General features: G+C 37.1%; 1 protein-coding gene across 1 annotated transcript; it reads right to left on the bottom strand.

Moving 5' to 3' along the window:
* Positions 1-2660: 2660 nt before the first annotated feature.
* Positions 2661-13598, bottom strand: tdrd15 (tudor domain containing 15). Its single transcript, XM_042503952.1, is given in 4 exon segments — positions 2661-2838; positions 3638-9451; positions 11528-11597; positions 13592-13598. Coding segments are annotated over 4 exon segments (6069 nt in total).
* Positions 13599-15500: the final 1902 nt, after the last annotated feature.

The raw sequence follows: 15500 nt of genomic DNA on the forward strand, positions 1-15500 counted from the left end.
ACAAAATAATATGACAAAAGAAAAGGTCAGTGTAGTATGGCAAAAAATGTCAAAATTTAGTATGTTAAAAAAATCATCATAATATAGCATACCAAAAAGAAGCCATAGAGGAGTACACAAGAAATCACTGCAGGGCTTGGAAAAAAAGGATGTCATAGTAGAGTAAGCCAAAAAAAAAAAAATTACACAGTATATCATATCAAAAAAAGTCATAGGACTGTATTCTAAAAAATCAAACTGTAGTATAGTGTCTCATAAAAAAGGTCATAGTATAGTGTATCAAATAAACCATAAAATGGTATGCCAAATAAACATTGTATTATATTATGTCAAAATGAACATCCCAGCATAGTATGGTTAATAAAGATTTGTTGTATAGTTTGCACTAAAATAAAGAAAAAACTGCCATATGTCAAAAAAGAAAACAAAAAAAACCCAGAACATTTTTACCGCAACTGCTGTGGATCTCATGGCCCTTTGCTGCATGTCATCCCCTCTCACTAACCCTGTCATGATTGCATTGTTTTTTTTTTAATAAGGACTAATGCCAAAAAAATAATCAGAGAAAAAATGTAATAGTCATGGCATAGTATGTAAAAAAAAAAGATTAGTATATGCATAAAAACAAAAATAAAAACCTCAATAGTGAAGTATGTTTGCCCAAAAAAACCCTGCCATAATGCAGTTTGTAAAAAGAAAATTAAAAATCATAGTGTGAAAAACAAACTCCATAATAAAGTATGTAAAAAAAAAAAAAAATTCTGCCTTCAGCTCAGCTATCACCTGCATTGAGGCACAAAAATATTTTATAATATAGTAAGCCATAAAAAATGTGAGTGTACAATGTCAATAAAGGGGCAGAGTACAGCATGCCATATAAATATCATAGTATAGTCTGTCATAACAAAGACTATCCTTTTTCAGGAAAATCAAAAAGTGTGCTAATTTGGGTTTGTTATTGGCCATTATAGTACCTCAAATACTGTAATGTACTCCCTGTTTCCCCTTCACTGAGCACACAACCAAACCTCCTGAGTATATTAATACAAGTTCACACTACCTGTATGGTAAGAAATGCATGATATAACCTCCAACAGCGCACTTCAGTGGTGGAGCATCATTGTCTAAAGGGGTAACTTCAGGACTTAGTTTTCACACAAACATATGAACTTCCATCCCAGAGCTAGATGAAAAACAAAATATGTGAGAGCAAAACAAATATCAGTCAGCATTTAATGGTGCACCAGGAAGAGCCTTTTGCAATCAACTCAAAACGTATTCAACAGAAGCCAGTAACTGTAAAAAAGATGTAATATAGAAAATATATCACAAGAAGTCAAAATTATCAAATTAGACCCATTTACAAGCTTCTTATAAAATGTGCAATTTAGAATTAAACTAAATGTCTGGCTTGGTTATTTTATATTTTGGCAACCTTGTTAAAACAAACACTGCAGTTCTAACTGTGCTACCTCTTTTTCTTTCTCTTTTTTTTTTTTTACATGAAGCACTCTTTCAACACTTAGTAATGGATACTACTAACGTGAACTAAACAACCATCAACATTATTAATGTAAAGAACCCTGTATGAGGAGAACAAGCCATTTAAATTTCAATAAAACACAACTTAACGTTTTGAATGTTTATCTAACTTAGACTGCTTGAGCTTTTACGTAAAATAACATGGTGCTAGTGACTTTCAGAGACACTCAAACTAAAACAAATCAGTAAACATAAAGACAGTTAACATAACATTTAAAGTAGATTAAAGGTAACAATGGTTATCTTAAATGTAACAAATCAGTTATTTGTAAATCTGTTTCTGGAAAAATTCTCATAGTTTAAGTAGTGAGGCTCAACATTAAGCACTAACATCCAACAAGCAGCATATCACACTCGGTGGAGGGATATCTCTGAATCGCTGCTCATTTTAACAAGACAAGAGACTGCTTTCACATCAAAAGACCTGTAACAGAAGAGAGCAAAACAAAATGTTCAGATTGTAACATGTTTTTTTCCCCTGACTGCATTATCAACTTACCACAAAACATATCCCTATATATAATGCCAGACATAGCCCTAGAATCAAGTTTTTTCTTTTCTGTGTACTTCAGATCATAAATAATAATAGTGGGGAACAGAGAAAAGTGTATTCTGTCTTTGCAAACATTATATGCAAAACCTACTAAAAAATGACCCTACTCTATAATGCACAGACATTACTTAACAGCATTTTGTCTTCTCTGCTACACAAATATGGTTGTTTATATTAAATGTAAAAGTAAATGTTACCTGTGTGTATGTGCAATGCTATTTTTTTTTAACTTTATTAAAATTGTTTGGGATTTTTGTTTGTGTACATTAAAGATTAAAAAGAAAAAAAAGTGAATGCAAAGCTTTTCAATAACCACTGGATGTCTTCCTACCAGCATGTGAAAACAAACTGCTTTCAACCATAATGCCACATTTTGCTAATGCTTCATTTAAAAGAGGTAAAATGACAGATTTAATATTCACTAAGAAGAAAGTCAATCCTAAATCAAATTAAGTTGATGCCTGGTCAATATTGGCAGCAAAACTGGGATGAACATCTTTCAGCTATCTGCTGTGATCAACATATACTTTTACTTGGGTAGAAAAACGTGAAAGAAGAAAGTGTGTCAAAACTTCTTACATTGCCTTGTTCCAGACACAGTGCTGAGTAACATCTTCTCTACTTTGTCGGGAGCCTCAAAAGATAGTTGTGACTTCCTGTCAGAGTCTTCATCTTCCTGGCCACACTCCTCCTCACTGTCAGGGTGAAGACGAACAGCTTTATGTGGGCTCTGTTCCTGGAACCTGATAGAATCAGAAATAAAGAAAAAAGATATATGTATTAAGCTTCAAAATCTGCACACATTTTTCTTTATCCATTCTTGACAGCAACATTGTCACTTTGTTTTTAATTTAACAGTTTGGGGTTTTTTTTTCTGAAAAATGCCAATTTTAAAATGATTAATGTTAAAAATGATAAAGTATTTTAAAATGTTTTTTTTTTCCTGTTGCAAAAACCAAGAACCACATTTTTAATCTGATTTGATCCCATTTTTTTGGATTCAAAATTATTTAGTTTCAGATTTCTTTGTACGAGTCCAGGAAATCACCCCTGATGAATGAAATGTCTTCGATAGATGTTGCTGCAGCTTTACTGCTCTCAAAATAGTGTGTTCTATGTAGTATTGGTGTCTCTATACTAGAATTTGAATTGAAAACACTGAAAAACATTGATATTCAATACCATTTTGTATACCACATGGAAAAATTACATCTAGGCCATAACATATAAAATTTTTAGTAAATGAAAATTATAACAAGGCGATGTCAAAGACTACTTCTTTTTTGGTCTGTGGCAGAATGACTGTAGTACACATTTGCAATAAAAGAGAACAAGAAAGCACAGCTGATATAAGTGGATAGTAACTGCAGAAAATGAGTACTGATACTGTTTCAGACATTTAGATTTGAGATGTAGCCAAAATATTTTTGACAACACTTTGCATAAATTAATAACTTAATTGTGAAAAAGTGAAAAATAAAAGTTATAGACATGTTGCTAAAAGTATTGCATAATGATAAATACAACGTGCTCAGAGCCTACCTCAGTCCTAGCATGATGTCCATATAATTGCCGTGTCCAGCATCCACCAGTTCCTTGGCAACATGGATGCCATCTGCCAGGATGTCCACCTTCCAGTGTGTGTTTGACACAAACTCCCTGAAGAAGATCTGGAGGTTTTTCTGACACAAACACTGCTGAAAGAAGACTGCTGCTTCATCTGTCCACTGCCCATCCTCTCCAACCGGCTTCACCCCTCTCAGGATGCAGGGATATGTTACCTTTGGGAGGTTTGTCATCTCCTCAGGAAGCCTCTTCAGCTGGGCACAGTCCTTGTATGAGATGCATTCATGATGACCATAATCCACCAGGTTAAAAACTGCTGTGTTGTTAATGTGTACAATTTCAGCCCTGCACCATTTGTTCTTGGTGTCTGATTTCAACAGGCAACAGGTGTTAGGGACAAGGTGGGCTTCAGGAAGAGGAGGCATCTGTCCAGGGAGGTCGTCCAACATTATGGACACTTTGTTCATGACGAGAAGCAAGTCTTCCAGAACAACGCAAAATTCAAATGGAGTTGTCACTGCAGCGGCAAAGCCAGAATACGCTTTGTCTGTATCAACAGGGGCAAAGTCAAGTTGCTGGGGAGTGCCTGTGTCCAAGTTGGATTGTTCTTTTGCTTTCTGAGTTCTAGTTTCAGAGGATGGCAGGATCATCTCTTCATTTTGCTGCAGTAAGGTTGTGATCTGGTGAGTGAGGAACAGTTCATTGATGACAATTTCAACCTTCCAAAGTTTATCAGCTTCTGAATAACAAACAAACACCAGTTTGAGTTCTTTGCCTATCATTGGTTTGAGAGTTTCACACCACAATTCTTCAGCACCCACTCCCTCACTGAACCCAAGGCAGTTCACCTTGCACAAAACTGCAAAGTGGGGGATTTTTGTCAGCTCACTACACTGTTGTCGAATAGAACTACTTGAAATTTCTTCCTTTATTCCATGATCCATAAGAAGGACCTGGCATTTTTCCTGTCCCACACGTTGAACAACAGCCCTGTACCACTGCTTGTGCTTGTGTTCTTGAACTAAGCACTTCAGACCTTCTTTGAGATCCTCTTTGGCTACCATCTTGCACTTGTAGAGGTTGTCAGCTATGCAACTTTCCAATGCAGCAAGCAGTTCACTGGTCTCCTTCAGTCTGGCGTAAAAATTGCCGTTAGTTGAGACTGACAGAACTGTAACCTTTTTTGTGTCTTTAGTTTGAATAATTTGAGGTAGGATTTCATCTGCCCAATCACTCATCGCTTTGACAGAGGATTTTGAGGTTTTTCTTTCATCCTCAATATCATCCATGTTTCTGGTGGATGTCCTATGTGCTTCTAGTTTAGGTGACAGTGTGGCAGCTGACGTTTTCAGCATTAAGTTCTCACCATCCACTTGAGGAGTCATTCTTTTTGATTGAGTCGTTTCATTTTCACTCACTTCTTTCCTTGGGAAGTCTTCTTCGTCACAGAATCTCATTTTCTCTTCTATCTCAGATGAAATCACAGGACCCTCCTTTTCATTTCTGGTTTTGGTGCTACTTTCAGCAGCTTGTTCAAGTGCCAGTGGAAGACCAACTGGTCCATCAAGAATTTCAAACTTGACCTCCCAATGAGTTCCATGTTGATGGACAAAGTCAACCATGAGAGGCCTGTTCATCACAGCATCAGTGAAAGAAGTATCATTTTCGTACCTGCTTGTGTCTAATAGGGAGCATGATATGCTGAATCTTGGCTGAGAAAGATACTTCTTTGGGATGGAGTACATCTTTTTTTCTCCCACGATTGCAGAATTTCCATAGTCAACAAACTCAACTTTGAAACAGGAACTTCCTTCAAAGTCCTTCACAGCAGAACGATACAGAGCGCCATCTTCTTCATACTCAGCCACAACAAGGTCATTGATTCTCAGAGAAGTGGGGGTGATCAAGGAATCTTTTAAGACACTTGAATTGAGGTCTTCAACCATTTTCAAGATGGCAGGTTCATCTTCCGACAGTTGAAGGAAAAAACTGTTGACCGAGTCAATGTGGGAAACAAAACATGTTGCCCTGAAACCAGCGCTCACTTTTAAATCTGGCAAGCTCAACAGCTGAGGAATCTCTGTTTCCTTTGGCTGTGCTGACTTTGTGTTTTTTTCAAGGTACTCTTTTTCTTGTTTCAACTGAGAGGTTCTATGAGGTTTTAAAGGGCCACAGCTCTTTTCATTATCCTCATTGTGTTGTTTTACCTGTATCTTCTTCATCTTAGCTTTCCCTTGAACATCTTTTTTCATGTCTTTTTTCTTTTGGCTGGGTGCACTCCCAACATGAGTGTGTCTGTAGGCATTCAATGTGGAAGAATTTGAAGGTTTCCTTTCACGCTGACTCTTGGACTCAACAAGAGTCTTTGTGTTTGTTTTATGGCGAGTTTTTGTCTTTGTGCTGCTCATTTCAAAACTCACAACTGTCTTTGGTTTCGGTGAATGACTGGCAATGATCTCCTTTACCTTCCTGTTGATGTTAACATCTCCATCAAACAGTTCAACATAAAATGAACCATCTTCACTCTTTCCAGCTATGATGGCTCTCACTTGCTTATTGAGGATTGCACCATTAAGCCATTCCTTGACCTCTGCACAGAGCTTTTCCTTGGACACTGAAGCAAGGCTACATCTCACAGCCTGCATGGGCGTGTACAACAAATCAGCAGAGTCTCTGGGGATAAACATGACATGGGTTTTCTCAGATATGTTTGTGTTTCCATAGTCCACAAAAAACACACTGAGATGCAGAGGCGACTGAACAGGATGTGCAAAGCCCCTGTACCATTTGCCATCAAAGTATTTTGCCAGGCACAGCTTTGTTACAACTGGTCTTGTACTAGCTTGCATCTTTTTCTCAGTCTCCTCTGAAATTTTCTTTTCGAGCTCTTCAATGACTTTAGTGTTTCTCTCAAGGTGGCAGTAGATATCCCACTGACTGCTAACATGAGTGATGTAGACTTGTTCTTCATTTCCAGGACCTAAGTCATATGAAGAGTAGACAAAAGACTCAGGAGACGCTGTGGACAACTGCATTGTTGAGACTGTTGCTTTGCTTGACAGGCCCCGTTCCAAGAACAAAGTTGTTATGCTCTGTTGGGTTTGGGTGTTGTAGAGTTCTACAGCATTGCACAGCCCTTTGTTTTTCACATTCAGCTGAGAAAGAACTGTACATCTTAGACCACTTGTGCAGTTGAGGGCAAACTCTTTCAGCAACTTACAAACCTCTTCACTCCAATCCCCATAGTTCTTGGGGTCATTAGGTTCAATCAGGTTGTAAAGGCTGCACCTAAAAGCTTGTACTTCCAAATACAGATATTCTGGCATTATTGCTTGGAGATTGTGCTCCTTGATTTGGAGGCTCCAGCCATAGTCAACCAGGAACACTCTGGCATGACCGTTCTGTCTTTCTGTGATGAGAGCCCTGTACCACTTTTCATCTTGAGGTGACTTTGCAACACAATATGAATTCCCTGATTGGAGGGGGACTGTGTGGGTAGAGTAATATCGCTGAACTTTATCCATCAGTTCCTCCAAACCTGGAACCCTATCTAGAGGCTGGCACCAGAATTCTGATGGAGACTTGATGTAAGAGCATCCCACAGCGAAATCACACCCAGGCTTGATGCTTAACGCTTTGAAGCTAGAGGGGGCTTCTGTCTTTTCAGTTTGATTTTTGCATGTTTTCTCCTTCGTCTTTTCCTCCTCCTTCACCTTCTCCTCCTCCTCTGATGGTTCTGTATTCCCACTGATGTCTGATGTCACACTATCTCTTGGGCACCTTGTTTTTTCTATCACATTTGCATTGTTTTGTACCACAGGCTCTATGGTAATGTTTTTCCAGTATTGAGCTTGTTTGGAGGAGATCAGGAGCTCAGTGATACTTTGATTGTTGTCATTTCCCATCTCATAGAGATCGACAATAAGTTTGTTTTTTCTCATCTGGACAACATGAACTAGAAGGGCTTTGTTTGACACAGCTTGTCTGAAAAAGTCAGAGGTGGCACTGCTCCAGTCGTCATCAAAAGGAATAACATTAAGAAGGGTGCAACAGAAGGCAAAGGCTGATTTGCTGGCAAATTTCTCAGGTATCTTCTTGATCAACATGTGTGGCACTTTCTCAATGTTCCCAAAATCGATAAAAAGGACTTCTGCTCCATGCTCAAGAGTGTCTGTCACTACACCCCTGTAGAAATGCATGTCTTCCTCATAAACTGCACAGCACAGTGTCCCAGGCTCAGGATTCAAAAGAACGTTTTCATCCAGCTTCACTTGGCTAAAGTTATCTGCCAGTTTTGACATCATGTCGTCAAACTCATCATTGCGTTTTTGTGTTCGGATCCAGAAGCTGTTTGGATTCTGGACATGTTCAACATAGCCCACAAAGACGGAGTCTGCATCCAGATCTTCTGCTTCTAGTGCTTGATGCAACACTTTGCTCATGATGGTCTCACAATTTAAATAGCCACACTGAGGTAACAATTCTTCTGTCTGAGAGACTGACTGTATATTCATTCTAGGAAGCTCATGAATCGGCTCTAGTTCCTCCACATGATTATCTGCTGCACCAATGACTGTCATAGTGTAGAGGTGCTGTTCTTCATCAAAATGTACGATCTCCACATCTAAAACTCCTCCAAGCAAACCTGCCTTGAGAAAACTCAACTGTTGAGTTTTGACCGCCTCATTCTCATCACTTAAGGAGAGCGAGCATGGGAACGCCATGATGGGTGTAGAATAGAGATCAGGTGGCAACCTGTGGACGCTCTCAACTTTGACGGATTCAAAGAATCCGTAGTCAATGAACAAAACTCTAAGTTGAGAATTAACTGGGAGATGCTGTATAAAGCCTCTATACCATTTCCCATCTTTACTTTTGACAGAGCACAGTAAACCCAGATTTTCTGGAGTCTTCTGATTGTGTTCTTTGGCTTTCAACTCATTAACAGCAGCCAACTTCTTTGACATTTCCCAAAGTTCTGTTTCCATACTGGTCATCTGACAGTAAAACAGACTAGGGTTGACAGCAGCAGTTACACGCACTTTGGCACGTGTCCCACAACTCAATCTTGGTCCACAGAATGACAGAATGTCTTCATATGTCTGCAAACCAGATGGTTTGAAGCAAAACTCTTGTCCCCTTGGTTTTTCAATGAGTAAGTCAGGCACTGGCTCTATGTTTTGTTTTAATGGCACCTCTGTGAGCATCCCAACCAAGAGAATAAATGTATCTGTGTCCACATGCCTCCCAAACCCATGTCTCACAAGATCATTGTTGATGTCAAGGGCTTCCAAAAGGAGCACTTTGTGGGGCAGGAGGGCTTGAATGTAACCTGTGACATTACTCCCAATTAGGTTAGAGAGGTATACATCCACTAAAGAAGGAGAACAACCTTGAAGCAGCAGTACATTTGCAAGGAAGCCACAAACTACCTTGGGAGGCAGGATGAACAGGTCGTTTGAACACGAAGATATGTGGGCGATGTCGACACTCAAGACATTGCCATGATCTATTAGGAAAACATCAAACAAGTCCTTGTTTCGGTTCTGGACTCTTCCTCTGTACCAGCGGCATGTGGTGAAATCTTCCACGAGGCAAAACTCTCCAATTTCCACTGCAGCTTTGGTCTTTGGTATATTTTGTATTTCCCCTTGCAAAACATTATAGTCAAATTCACATATGGTAAGGTACTGTCCCTGGAAGTGTATCAGGGTGGCTTCAGGGTTCCAGTCCAAGTGAGTTAACTTGAGGTCCACTGGCCAAAGGGCACAAGGCATGGATGGACCAGACCTGCAAATTAAAGTGACATATATAATTAACCTTAACAGTGTTAATCAAGACAAGTGCGAATCAGCTGATGAGTTTATGACTTAATTAGTTAGCTATAGAATCTTTCCATTTTCCAAACTATTTCAGTGCTCGGGGTGTAGAGCCAAACAAAGCCTATGGCTAAGTTAACCCATTTATCCACTATTCCCTTTATAATTTATAGTTTAGTCTAGGGTGTATATCACTGATTTTCTCAAAAAAACATATACGACATTAAATTGATACTTTGGACAACGATATAGTATTTGCTGATCTCAAAAAGTCTGCCACTGATATGATTTCGATTTGATTCAATTTAGGGGCCAATCCATATGAAACAATATTATATGCTCATTTAACACAGTCAGTCACAGAGGAAGCTGCCAACTCTTTTTTAAAAATAATTTTTGGACAAAAAGCTAGAAAAATTTTTTCATTTTACCTCAGACCATGATCTTTTTCCTAAATCTTCAGGGCTATCTGACTTGAAGACAGACTTCTCCCAACATCCTCACTACATTTAACAAAAGTACAAAACTCTGTTCAATAATAACTGTCAAGTATCATAGACAAAACAATTGTCTTTGCAAGTCACGTCATCCCCACATATACAACACAGTAACGTTTTTACCATAAGCCTCTGGCATTTTACATTGCATAAATTAGCGTAGAGGCTATTGGACATTTTCTTTACTCATAACTCTACCATTTTACATGTATTATTAATGCTTTCTCTTACTCACTGCTTGTTTAAGTCACTGCCTCTCCCAACAAGAACAGCACAGATGAATTTCAGCCTGCATGCACATTTTATCAGTCAAACATTGTTGAAACAGAGCAGCTAGTGTTGCTGCGAGTTAGCAAAATGAAATGCCCAGCATATGCATTGTATTTTCTGAGGACAGCTTTTGTTTACATATGACGTGCTCTGTCTGTTAGCCCTGTCTCTGAAAACAAATTTCTGATTTATTTTCGAGTGAATAATGTTATCCTCATCATCTTTCTTTTGGCTGCTTGCCATCATCTGCCTGACGCAGTGTGATGCAGACACAGAGTTTCAAAATAAAGGCGCATCTGAAAGAGGATGATGCAGATCAATATTTTCAATTTGCATTGATACCACACACTGCATTGTGAGATGGCACAATGTAGGGCCTAAATTTAATAACCAGAATTCAGACAATCAAATAAAATGGCATACTGTAAATATAGTGAACTATATCGAAAATAGGAGGTGTATCAGATAAAGAATCACCATGAGCTCTGTGCCTCATTTATGGTATTTTTTAAATGTTTGTAGGTTTATTTCCATTAGCAAATAACATTTTTTGTTGTAGCTACAGACCATTTATGAGCTTGAGTTAAACATCCACGCGCCCGTCAAGTCCATGTATGTATGTATGTGAAATTATGGATCCTTCACCCACCCCCTTCTAATCAGTTCATTCTTCAGTCAAAGTGGAGGTAAGTGCCAATTTTGAGGAAACCATCTTCAGATATTGCATTCTCAAGAATGAGACGGATGATGCCACAGTGATCTTGACTTTTGAACACAAAGTTCTATACAGCTCATTGTTCAGTCCACTTGAACATTTGTGCCAAATTTGAAGAAATTCCCTGATGGTGTTCTTGAGATATCGCGTTTACAAGAATGAGACAAATGCAAGGTTAGCGTGACCTTTGACCAGAGTACGAAATTAGCACCAGTTACTGGTCAAATATGCAAATGGATGTTAGAATTGCTTCACTCACCAGCCAAAAAAAGCTGTGGTAATCCATGGAGTCAACCACAGTGGCAGGTGGACAAAAAAGTTATTTTCCAACCCTACCTTTGAATAACAAAATTTAATCAGCTCATCCTTGAGTCCAAGCAAACATTTTCAAAAACTTGAAGAAATTTCCAGAGGCATTGTTGAGATATTGCTTCCACAAGAATGGCCAGGAGGCCAGACAATCCCAAAAAAGAAAGACCCATAAAAAAAATCTAAAAACAGTACATTGTAGCACAAGTAACAACATTCTAGCATCACTTTACTTTTGATGCGTTATTTTACTCACTTTTGATGTTCAGAGCCCAACACTGACTGCATGGCTGCAGGATCAGAAACGGTCACATCCTAAACAGAACCTGAAAGAAAAATTTGAACTGAATGTACTCACTATCATGCACAGAACAAAAAAAGCACAAAAGACCAAAAAACAGTCCTGATGTTAACCTCTACATACTAAGAGTGCATAAACTTAACAAAGCAAGGCTTTGGCACATTATTTTCAACAGCTTCAAGATCACACCAAACACACAAACGCTGGTCTTGAGGAATACCTTTATACCTAAGGACTTCTATCGCCAGAGGCAAGGTACCAGATCTTGATTGAGCACACAGGGACATCTGTCCCCTCCTTAAGTTTTATGTTAAATACGGCTCTGTGTAGTAATCTTCTTTAATAAGAAAAAATAAAATCAACTTGACTTCTGACAAAGTCTAGGTGACATTAAAAAGATTTGTGGTCTACAATAGATTTTTAATTTCAAATGACACTGAGCTGATGTACCGAAGCAGGCTGTGCATGATAAAGAATACATCACAGGTTAGCTTGTGTGTACAGCATAGTGCAGCACTTAAAATAACACAACTATATTATCTTTAAAATTGAGCAGAGGACATCCAGGCTAAGAAGCTTGTTTCATACCAGTAAAGCACACTTTTTCAACACATTGTGTTTAGACCGTGGGTCATATGAAGTAATAATGTTACACGAATGCATATGAAGTTAAAACACATAAACTTACAGAGAAGCTACTTGAATGTTTCTGATCAGCAAAAATATTTTTGGACAATAAATGCATTCATTATTTTTTATAAGATATTGCAAAATAAAATCTACATTAAATGCAGCACTTCTGATAAAAAGTATGAAAATTTTAATAACACACAAGAATTTTAACACACATAAGAGACTAAAACTATAAATGTCATATCATTTTGGCAAGAGTCTTGATGGGTTGCTTTAACTTTCACGAGCCACCAGATGTCACTGTGTTAGCTTCATTTTAAGACCCAAAGTTTTTATCCCTCTTTCTTTTTTTTCCTTTTAGCACAAATAGAAAGCTGCATAGCTTCTTAAGGCTTCATTCACCCATCACTGATTATATTATAAAAATAATGAAGTGGTGGGTGGTCTGAAACTTGTCTTTCCAGTACTTAAACTCAAATGTGGCCAGATTTTGTATTTTAGTAAAATGCATATGCAATATGAGGTCAAACCATACAAAGGATTAACTACGTGATAAAGAAACCCAGCATAAAGAAGAACATCTGGTTGTGGAATACATCTGTGCTAGTATTTTTGTTAATTTTATTTATTTTAACGTCTAAAAAATATTTTGAAATCCGTCAGTCTTTAATATTTCTATTCTCATTCTGGTTTAACCTTAATTATATATACAGGCAGCATTAATATGATTAACACAAGGGTGACCAAAGTATTCAGACTTTTTTTCTAAAGTAAAAGTACAAACTACATTATAGAAATACTCCGTTACAAGTAACTGCATTCAAACACCTACTTAAATACAATTCATGCAGATACGTATTATATTACTGAATTATAACTATTGATGCTTAAGAACACTAATTTACTAGTTGATGACATTGACATTACAAGAAGTCCTATTTCATCAGACTTTTTTATTATTTTAATAGTCTCGGTAGGCAATCGTCATTTAAACCCAGTGAGAATGACTGGACACAAATGTGCAGCTTACTTCGATTTTTACCAATTTAGCTATTAAACTTCAGCAATGTAATGTGCCCAAAAATACGATGCTGAAAAGTAGTCATTTGACAAACTGTCTTCTTCCAAATATCACAGAAAACGAAGGGATGCCAAGACTACCTGAAAGTGATTTATCAGACTTTTTCACAGCGGTGTAAAGTGGCGTTCAGCGAGAATTAGCGGTAAAAACTAAACTAAGCTAGCATGTTGAAGCTAACGCTAAACGCTACGGAAGCTAACTTCATATTCAGCCTATATTGTGTTCGGTTCGTGTTTCACATAATCGTCAGTGTACAGAAACATCGACATCTTTCTACACAGTGTTTCTCCGAGACTGCTTCTTACCTTTCATACCGCCTCATGCACACACCTGTCAAATTAACCAAATCACTCCGGATGCTGCAGCACGTGTCTGACATCACTTCCGGTTCTCCTCCAACAAACAATCTGAGAAACGTCCGAGTTTAAGGTTAAATCTTTAAAATATGAATATTAGCAATATGGAAATTATCTGAAGGGTATTTTTTTGCCTTTAAACCCTGAGCATATAGTGTTTTTTTTTCAAAATCGGGGGAAAAGAAAGCAATGAGCCACTTTGTAATAAATGCTCCACCAACTTTAAGACATAAGTAGATTAAGAAAGTTGTTTTTAAAAAAGCTAGGGACAACTGTCTGGGGAAAAAAGAAAAAAAAAGCCAGGAAAAAAATATATTGATAATTATCAAATTTAATTATTTCAAATTATGTTAATTTTTTTTTCATAGTTATTCTATTTTTGCTTTCCTTTCTTTTAATGCTCTCTGACTTGTTTTGTTTTGACTAATTTACAGGTAATTTACTTGTACTTTTTTTTTTTTTTTTTTTCAAATTTTGGCGTAATTTCTTCTTGCATTGTCTTCTTTCCATACTTTTGAAAGCCAAGCCAATTTGCTCAGGTTTCAAAGTATTAATTTCAGGTAGGAAGTAGTCTACTTTTATAATTTTGAGCTACTCAGATATTTATAAATTTTTTGGCCACTTATTCTTCATTTACTACTACTAGTCATAGATAAATACTGCACTTTTTACTTAATTACATTTATTTATTAACTTCAACTACTAGTAAGCATTGCAAATTATTATTAATAATGTAAAATAAAATCAACAAATAAATTATGATTCATTAAAATAGCTAGCCCCACCCTAGCTGCAACATTAAAGTGATAAACACAGTAATACATCAATAATTATTATACAGTACTTCTTTCAGGATATTCTGATGCTATTACTTAAACATTTTCTTCTTCAAATAGACGTTTGAATGCGGGTCTTTTACATTATTATGATTATTATTATGATTATTTAATACAAACCTAAACCTAATACAACACAGACATTTTATTAAGACTGCATTTTCAATTAAATATTTTGACAGAAAATCCAGAAAATTGTGTGGTATAGTGCTGAAACAGTAATTTGGATACTGACAGATGATAAATTGGCAACAATTTTGAAAATAAGTGTTAATCATTTATTAAACAACACTGTCAAATATTACCCAGTTCCAGTTAATTTACTGTGATAATTTGCTGCTTTATTTCTAATGACATTGTTTTTTGGTTTTAGAAGGTGGGTTGGACAACAAAATATATAATTAGATTTCTTAATAATGTCATCTTGGCTTTAGGATTTTTTTTTGTCAATTCAGTCAACATATTTCTATCTTTTCTTTTATTTTAACAGGTAAACATCTTATTGAGCTTTAAATGAACCTTTAAACAGGTTAACACTTACACACACAACAATTCAAATTATATACATACAGATATGACTGAACTTTTTTTTTTTTAAATCAATATAAAACTTTGTGTAAAGGGCCAGCTGAGTGTGTGAGGCAAGACGGATGGATGGACAGATGGATGAGGGTTTTTCTGTTAATCATTAATAACATGGATTAGCCCCAGTCTTCTGTAAATATGATGAATGCATCCACGGCTTCATTAGCTCTGCCTTCCCACAGCACGGCCTTATTATTCTGAGGCTGTCCCTTCAGGTTTATCAAGAGTGCAGTTGTTTCCACTTTTCTGTAGCTTCAGGTCAGTTGGCTAGAATAAATATGCCGGACGTGGTGTTGGTGATCTTTTTTAGGTTTTCTTGGACTTTTGTGAATGAAGGATTGGCAAACAGTGTTTAAGGATTCAGAGATGAATCAGTCTTGATGACAAATGAGCTGCAGTGGACCGTTTTGGGGATTTTTTCACAGCAGTCTGACTTC

Source organism: Plectropomus leopardus, chromosome 16 (genome assembly GCF_008729295.1).
Source record: "Plectropomus leopardus isolate mb chromosome 16, YSFRI_Pleo_2.0, whole genome shotgun sequence".
Taxonomy (NCBI): Eukaryota; Metazoa; Chordata; class Actinopteri; order Perciformes; family Serranidae; genus Plectropomus; species Plectropomus leopardus.